Below are 8,954 nucleotides of genomic sequence, written 5' to 3' on the forward strand. Positions count from 1 at the left end.
TTCAAACTGGTCTTTATGTGCTTCTGAAAACATAGACTATGAAGTATGACTGCTCAACTTTAAATGCACAGCTCGATATGGAGTAAACTTTCTATGCTGAATTTAAGGTGGGACTTTCCAATGTTTTTTTTTTAACTTACAGCACAGGGCAACAGCCAATCTGTCTCCTGTCTATCAAAAAATAAATACATGAAAATATACAGCTGTTTATCATGACCCATGCACTATTCATTTTATTCTGTCCAAACTGATTTGTACATGTGAGCCCTCACCATGAACTTGTTTTCATTTAGTTGTGGGGGTCCAAGGTAATGTAACTGGAAATGTAATAATGTTAGAGAACTCCCATTCTCAATGCCCAACCCCCTCCCCCTCACCTAGCCAAAAATAGCAGTCAGGACATTCAATTACATTCAATTAAAGGTTGCAATAACAGAATTCTTTATTTACAATGGTATTATTTAACATCAAATAGCAAATAGCATCAGCAAAGCAATATTAGTCAACAACTTGCATAAATGTGTTTAAATTTCTCTCAGTATATCTAACTTTGCATAAAATGCTCACACTAAGATTACAAACATCGATGCAGGTGAACGAGGTGATGTTTAATGTGAACAACACGGCTGGAAAAATACATCTCAGAGCCTGCAAACACTGTAAGCTTTCTCCAGAAAGTCCAGATATTTTACATATTGCTTAGATTTACCATTGCATCATCTTTTTCATACAAACCTCACAAACAGTAAATGAGAAACAATTGTACAAATAATATAACCCACAAACTGATCACAAATAATACATGGAGAATGAGCAGTGATAAGGAGCTGAATCTGCCATAGAGCAGGCCCTTAAATCTGTATCCAGCAACAAATACAAGTTTGATTGATGATGCACTTGTCCGGTATTGTACGCAATTCACTATACAAATATAATACAACTGACAACTTTATAGTAATATACAAGACAGAAAATCAGATCTAAGGCATTATGCTAGGTTTCAGCATTTCAAGGTTCTTGCATTTAGCTCTAAGAAATTGGCAGACTATACAAAAGAAAGAAATTTAAAAATTTCCAAAATGAAAACCAAAAGTAGAGACAAAAGTTTGTTGATTTTAATCAAAGCCTGTATGATATTTTTTTTTGTTGTTGTTGGAGGCAGTTTTTCTAAGTCACAATTGCCCAGATACAAACACTAGAAAAGGTTATTGAACCACACGAACATGTCATGGCTTATGTTTAGTTTCAAAACTGATGCAATTCTTTGGATTTTGCACGGGGAGCGTTACACTCACTTTGCTAAAATTGGCTGTTCCAAGATGTGTATTTTCATTCATTTTTACTTACTAATTCAGAACACCCAAAGATTGTAAAAAAAAAAAAAGGTAATTAATCAACTGCATGACAAAATATCTCCAATTATATTTTTGCAAGATAAAGCTTGTCACTTGTGGAAAAAGTTAACCACTCATGAAATTCCATGTAAGAACCTTAGCTTTGAAGATTGCAAGTAGTGTCCATTATTCATAAAGGGCGGCTAAAGCTATACCTACTAGATCAGGTATATTCTGACAATCACAGTATCTCCAGCAAACATAATGTGTTGGGCGAGCCTCCACATTCACTCCAGTTCATCCATTCACTCAAGACCACAGGGACTTTTAACATTTTGCCACTGCACTTCTCCATTTAGACAGAAAAATAAAAACACTGCATGATTTTTAGAGGCAGAGAGCATAGAAGGTATTGGGCCGAATATCTTACCTGGAAAGCAAATAAATATATATATATAGTAAGGATCCTTCATATTAGCCATGACAGGGCTGGAAAGCCTGAAAACTGATTCGCCCAAATTTGAATAATTAAAACAAAAGGGGCGGAAAATTTGGTTGGCTTGTCAGAACATCTTTGGGGGAACTGCAAAGCTGAAGTCAAACTGCTGGCACGGCGCTGGGACACAGGAAGTGGGTACGCCGACAGGAAGGAGGGAACGGCAATAGGCTGAGATGAAATGAGCACGACCGTTTCGGGTCTTAGAGTGTGATGAACGGCCTGTTGAGGCAGCTCTGGGAATTGTAGTAAACCTGGTTCAGCCTCTCTTGGGAGACCCAATTGCTCAGGGATTCAGGGCTTGAGTTGAGAGTGAACATGGTAGGGCAAACGTCTTGACTACAAAATACCGGTAATACCCAGAAGTTGGCTATGTAACTCCTAGCACTGTCCCCCAAAAATGCTGCTCGTAATGACAGAGGTACGTGTCGATTTGGACTTTTTTAATACAAACTGCAATAAAAAAGTGTCAAGAGTTTTAATACTGAATCAAACAAAGGAGCAAAATGCACCTCCAGAAAACTGTACAAAAATTATAAAACAAAAGATTCTCAAGTAATAGTTATTGCTTGGTTACACACACCAGAACAGTTTGTACCTAGCAGCTTGTATCTAGCACTTCACTCCAAATGACAAAAAAGCACACTTCAGTATTGGGTTATGGCTGTGTTGTGTTTTTCCTTTCTTTCATGGTTTCTATGCTAAAGGCTTAGAAGCAAGCGATAATCTATACACTGTGTACACTGCATACCCCTCCCCAATAAAAATAGTCTTTTGTGAATAAATCTTCACCCCACCATCCCACCCACCCACCAGTACCATTGGAAACAGAAGCAACCATGAGAGTTCAGCCTCTCACCACCTCCAACTTGTGAAACAGCATTCTTATTTCAGAACCAGTTTAAGACCAGACCAGAAAAAAAAAAAAAAAAATTAATTGGTATGTACAGCCTATCAATATTTCATGTTTCTAACCATAAGATAAGTTTAAAACCGTTTCTGAATCTACTGGACCAAAAAAACAAAACAAAACAAAAAATAAAAATATTAATTTCCATTACAATATTAGCACATTTCCAAAAGAACCATTCTAGGGTTCAAAACACAACAGTACTTTCTTGAGCACCCCTGCCAATTCATAATGTTTTATTTTTCACCAGTGACAATTTCATAAAGTAATGGTTTAAAAAATGAAGAGAAAACTATACATAAGAATAAAACTTAATTTAATACACTATAAGCCTCTCTTTAGACTAGTTTAGTCTTATAGTACAAACTATTAGAACAACTTTACAAATTTGTTTATGCTCTTTAAACCATTTGTGTTTCTCTCATGATTAATTTAGAAACCATTTAAACTTCATTCTAATATCTTAATTTCACACTAAAGGCAAAAAAAAAGGAGAAAATTGATACAATTTGGAACACTGTCAAAGAATTCAAATGTATTTTCTCGTCTTCACCCCTAATATGGAACAGAAGAAAAAAAAAACGGGATAAAAGCAGAAACTGTTCAGATTTTCAGATGAGACAGAGCGTGTGGCCATCGTCCCCAGAAAGGAATACATTCATTTGACGAGGGTCCCAGGGCCACGACCAAGCTTCTGTCATTCGGGGGCAGACCTAAGCCACACTACGGTGAATGCGATTAACAGACTGTCTGGCTTTCGGGGATGTGAAGGTGAGTGCAGAGGGTGCGAGTCTGGGCCATCGCCTCCCAGCGCCTCCCTGGGAGAGGAGGAGGCGCAGGAGGTCCGGACATGCGGTGGAGCTGGTCTCCTCCGACCGCAGACCGTCGGGTTCGAGTTTTTCCGTCGGACAGACACAGACCTCCTGCCCCATGTTGCAGAGCTGATGTTCCACCAGTGACCGCAGTCAACAATACTTCTGCAAATGAACAACAGAGTTTAAAGACAGCACATTCAGACCGATAACAAAGCAAGTAATCACCAGACACTTTACGTTGTTTTTAAAGTCTGTAAATCAGGATGACTTCAGAGTTTCAGTCTTAAAAAAATACAATTACAACAATTTTCCTCTAACAGCAACGCTAATGGGAGAGTGCTAAATTATTTACAGTGGACAGTTATAACAGCACTCCGTGAAAATAAATCGAGGTGACGAAACTTTCATGGCCTTTGGCCTTATACCAACATTCTTTATACCAGGTCCAACATTCTTATAGTTAAAAAAAATGCTGCAATGTGTTTAAAAATTCATACCTTTTAACAAGGCCTAAAAGCTTTATAATTTAAACTGTATTAAATATACAGTCCCTATACCAGTGAGAAAATATGAAACTCTGGAAACATCATCTTAAATTTGAATTTACCTTAATTTGTTCAATGGAGAATTTCCAACGCAAATCGAGAGTGAAAAGAATGACCAAAGCACCAGCAATGCTGACAGTGCGTCTAGATATGACTTTAAAAAGCAACAGGAGGCATAGTTTTTGCAAAACTGTGCTAAAAAAGGGATACAATCTGTTCTATATGGAATTTCAATATAAAATGGCAGAGATGGCAGCAATATACTGTAATTCTTATGGAGGGAGTACAGGAGAGAGATTTGGGATGCTTTGTGCGGGCTGGAGGACTCACCAGCGTCTGAGACTTTGTTTACATCTGCTACATACAGTAGTCTTCAACAATACAGCCTACATCTTAAAGCCTACAAGGACCTTCCCTTTAAAATATTGCCTCCAAGAGTACAAATCAGTCTTGCACTAAGTGCACAGTACTAATTACATCACTGGCTTCAGGGCCTAAGGCTAAGTCAGTCTAGCACAATAACTCTCTTTCAGAATTACATAAGGTAATTACGGTAAATTATTCACAACCTTGTTGTCCTGAAAAGTGCTCAATTAAGTGTGCCCAGACACTTAAGGCCTTATAGTAAGGCCTTCCACTTGTAATGGGTTAAGTAAAGAAATGCATTCCATAAATCAGGAAGGAGCACTCGACTTCTTTACTAAACTCCCGCGAGTTCCATTTTGTGAATGTTTAGCGAAGCGTCTTCCCCGATAATAAAGATTGAACCTCTTACCAGTGTACCTACAACTCGGCGAGCGGTATTTCATCTGAAAGAGTTCTGTGTGGGGGAGAGACACCGAGGAGCCATCTTGCTCCAACGTTACTCACTCGAGAAGGCTCAGCCTTGTTGTATCATGGCCATCACAAGCAACTGGCTTGAAAACAGGTTAACCCCTCTCATGGTAATATCATTTACCTGTATCAGGATACTATTACGGAGGTTTGACTAAGTTCACTGACAAAAGGCTAAATATCGAAATTATCTCAAATGTGCTTGTTTGGAAATCTCTATGGTGCGACTGGTCAAGTGTTCAGGATCACTGGGTGAACCGAGTGAGCCGATTGGACCGTGGCGTCTTGAGTGACAGGGCAGTGGGCAGTCTCTCACCTGCTCAGGGCCCATTGAGGACAGCCCTGATGTAGGCACAGAGGTCATAGAGGTCACGCTCATCTGCCCCGACATCTGGTTCATATTGTTCATGCTGCTGGAGTTGGCGGCCATGGACACGTTGATGCTCATGCCGTTGCTGCTGTACATGTTGCTGGCGTTGGGCTGCTGAGCAAACTGAGGCGGCGACTGTTGTGTGAACATGCTGTCCGAAGCAGAACAACAGAAGGAGCGCAGTTAAAGGGCCGGCCTACTTTCAGAGGTAAAATCTGAACTTTCCTCATAAACCCAGGCTCCTCTTTACAAATCCTGACAGAAGTGTTAAATAACAGGCGTGCATTCCAATACCTGCGATAGAAAAGGCTTTACAGACAGACTTTTAGCACAAGCTACGTAATTTACATACACTGTACAGGCAAGCTGTTAGAGGAGGGAGGGCTACTGAAAGTCACGGATCTTGGGCTGACGCAACTTGGATTTATATCGGCACAGTGAAATATTTCACACACACTGAACAGCCGCCCTTGCTTTGCAGTCTCACCTGTTCCCGCTCATGTTCCCGCTCATGTTGGCGTTCATGTTCCCGCTCATGTTCCCTTGGGGCCAGCCGTTCATGTCGGACGAGGACTGGAAGTTAGCGTTGGCCTGCGGCTGCTGGATCATGGGGCTCTGGGCGTGGCCCATCCTGGGGGACATCAGGGGGCTCTGGGGGGTGGTGGCTCCTCCGAACCCCGCGTCAGGCTGCTGATTCATACCTGCGGGGCCCGGAGACACCTGTGAGCGGGCTGCTAGGGGCCACAGACCCAGGGGTGGAGCAGAGAGATGACTCCATCAGTCCTGGGGTCTCTAAACAGGCACTTGTATGCACACAAAGTTACAAACACTCACGCTTTGTGGGGACTGATGAGAACATAGCAGGAATGAAACCCATACAGCTTTCAGAAAGACAGCTAAAATAATTAGCTGATTATTATCAGTCTGATGTCATACAAAATAGCCTTTAAAAAAATAATATATAATTAACACTGCTTTTTATATGCTAGCCAAACTGAAAAATCCAGAGCAAGCTCATCGACACATATGGCGTCCAGAGGTGGCTCCAGATCTTTCTAACTCGGAATCATGGGATGTGATTCTTTTTATTAATTGTTACGGCAAAATCACTCTGTTGTTTGGCCAAAACAACCCAATCACACAAAGTAAATGCAAAACAGGCTACAAATGTAGAGTTAAGACGTTTGATTATTCTCAGGCAGTACAGACCAAACACCGCATGCAAGCAAAGAGTTGCCGTGCAAAGGGGAGAAGGGAGTGGGGAAAACTGAGGTCAAAAGGTTACTGAGATTTCTATTAAAATCAACAGCTCCGCACCCACCAAAAAGCATCAGCCAATGAATCTAGGTGTAGTACATTAGACACACAACAGGACCGACACGGTACACCAGTTCCGGCAGGCTTATCAGATTATCTCACTTTTCAAAAAAACCTTATTGTAAATCAATTTAATGATCCAAAATACGGTTTTCATTTGAAACGACTGCGACTCCCAGCAACAGCCGCAGGAGGGAATGTTGTTAATAATTCTCCCCTCATGTGCCAAAATGGCAACTATTCAATTTCCTCATGTAAATTTACAGCAGCAGAATGTCCCATTAATCTGCAGCTCGAGCGCTGAAGTCGTGCACAAGATCTGTGCATCTACTGCCCTCTTGTGGATGAAAGCTGTCCCTGCAGCACCCTCCAAGATTTACCTTGTGAAGGCCAGGACACTAAACAGCTGAGGACGTACTGATCTTGCATGCGTTGTTCACGTTGATATGACCGCACATACAATCGAAATAAAATCGTAGCAAGTATTTGCCATTTATTTTCGTATTTTTTATTTTCAGGAATGAAGCGACACTGTTAAGCCTGCTCTGACAACGTCACTGGGGAACAGTTAACACAAAGCACTCCGGATAAAAGGCAGTACCTGAGCTGGGAAACTGGAAGGCACTGTGCTGCATTTGGGGACTCATTACAGGCCCAAACTGCGCGCCCATATTTCCCATCATTCCCTGGTTAGCCAGACTCATCTGGGAGCCATGCAAGGAGGTGTGGGAGTGGAGCTGTGACCCGGGGAGGCTGGGGGACACTGGGGAGAAGGGGCTGGTGGAGGGCGGAGGGGACGCGAGTCCGGTACCGTAGTTGGGCGGGTAGGGGAACTGCTGGGGGTTAGCCTGGGGGATCCGCGCGTTGCTCATGGCGCCCGGCATGCCTGCGGACGCTGCGGCGGCGGCGGCGGCGGCGGCCATGCTGGGCGGGAGGCTGAGGCCCTGCGCGCGCATCAGCAGGCTCCGCTGCTGCGCCTGCTGCTGCTGCCGCTGCTGCTCCAGCTGCCTCTGCCGCAGGTGGTTACTCAGGATCTCCCTCTGCCTCTGCGCCATCATCTGAGCATTAATGGTTCCCTGCGAGAGGGAGCGAGGGAGTGAGGGACAGAGAGGGAGAGAGAGAGAGAGCAAGGGATAGAGGGAGGGAGAGAGAGAGAAAGAGAGAGCAAGGGAAAGAGAGGGAGAACGAAGGATAGAGAGAGGGGGAGAAAGAGAGAGCGAGGGAGGGAGGGAGAGAGAGTAGGATTGAGAGGGAGGGGGAGAGGGAAGGATGGAGACAAGGAGAGAGAGGGAGGGATGGAGAGATAAAGAGAGTGAGAGGGAGGGAGCGAGATAGAGGGACAGAGAGGGGGAGTGAGAGAAGGAGGGAGAGAGTGAGAGGGTGGGGAGAGAGAGCGAGGGAGGGAGGGAGGGAGAGAGGGAGAGAGTAGGATTGAGAGAGAGAGAAAAAGAGGGAGAGATGGAGAGAGAGAGAAAGGTTGGGGTGGAAGATGAAGAAAAAAAGAGGACAAAGAGAGAGCGGAGGAGCAGGAATAGGGAAATGCAAGAAGGAAGGGAGGGGTGTGTAAGAGAGAGGGACAAGAGGGAGGGAGGGAGAAACACACACTGTTCATCCCTGCTGCTCGATTTGTGCCCACGGGTAGACCAGCTTCAGGGACCAGTCTGTTCAAAACCAGTTCAATGGAGAAATCAATGCCCCCGATTCAGCGGTAACTGCACAAACCTTTCTTAAAATAGCGCTTGCTCGGGCAAAAAATGAACACTGGCAACAGTCGTAAAGAGTCATCCTTTCTCCCTTTACATTTCGTCATGGGTGCAGACTGAACGGCACGACTTCGTAGTGAAAACGAGTTCCTACACCTAGCGCTTGACGAACGTGTTTAACTGGAGGCTGTGTTTTACTGAGATTCATACTGAGTCATGATGTGTGATGAGGATGGCATGCTTCAGCGTGATAAAAATAAACACTCCAGAAAGAGCCAATTCCACACACTCCCACAGTGCGAGCTTTTTATTGTGTTCACAAAACTGCGATGCTTTGTTGTAGCCGACGGTGCTAATTTTAGCGGACTTGTCTCTGGACCAGCCAGCAATCACTGCCAAGTAATTAACAAAGCTGTTATAAGTAAATATCAGAAAGTACGACCAGCTTGTCTAAACATGCAGCCGCCACATCAAAGTAGCTTCAGCACAGAGAACAGTACTATTGGGATCTCTGTTCTTGCCTGGGTTCGCCAGTATAGCTCACCTGGCTGGGTACGTTCGGCCTTAGAGGTAGGTTCAAATTAGACACCCCGCTGAGCTGGTTCATCATGGGCTGGCGATTCTGACCGG

The 8,954-nt window shown here is 43.7% G+C and overlaps 1 protein-coding gene across 9 annotated transcripts in view; it reads right to left on the bottom strand.

Moving 5' to 3' along the window:
* Positions 1-417: 417 nt before the first annotated feature.
* The window catches only part of ncoa2 (nuclear receptor coactivator 2), an 83,516-nt gene continuing 74,979 nt past the window's right edge, over positions 418-8,954 (bottom strand). For 7 of the 9 annotated variants that reach the window (XM_035413609.1, XM_035413607.1, XM_035413610.1 and 4 more), the window contains 5 exons: positions 8,869-8,946; positions 7,223-7,697; positions 5,792-6,005; positions 5,251-5,455; positions 418-3,717 (listed from right to left, as the gene is read on the bottom strand). In XM_035413609.1, coding sequence (XP_035269500.1) covers positions 3,706-3,717; positions 5,251-5,455; positions 5,792-6,005; positions 7,223-7,697; positions 8,869-8,946 — 984 coding nt within the window. In that variant the 3' untranslated portion in view covers positions 418-3,705. Of the gene's footprint in view, positions 3,718-5,250; positions 5,456-5,791; positions 6,036-7,222; positions 7,698-8,868; positions 8,947-8,954 lie in introns of all 9 variants that reach the window. The other 2 variants (XM_035413614.1, XM_035413612.1) reach the window with 2 other exon arrangements.

Source organism: Anguilla anguilla, chromosome 4 (assembly GCF_013347855.1).
Source record: "Anguilla anguilla isolate fAngAng1 chromosome 4, fAngAng1.pri, whole genome shotgun sequence".
NCBI classification, from domain to species: Eukaryota; Metazoa; Chordata; class Actinopteri; order Anguilliformes; family Anguillidae; genus Anguilla; species Anguilla anguilla.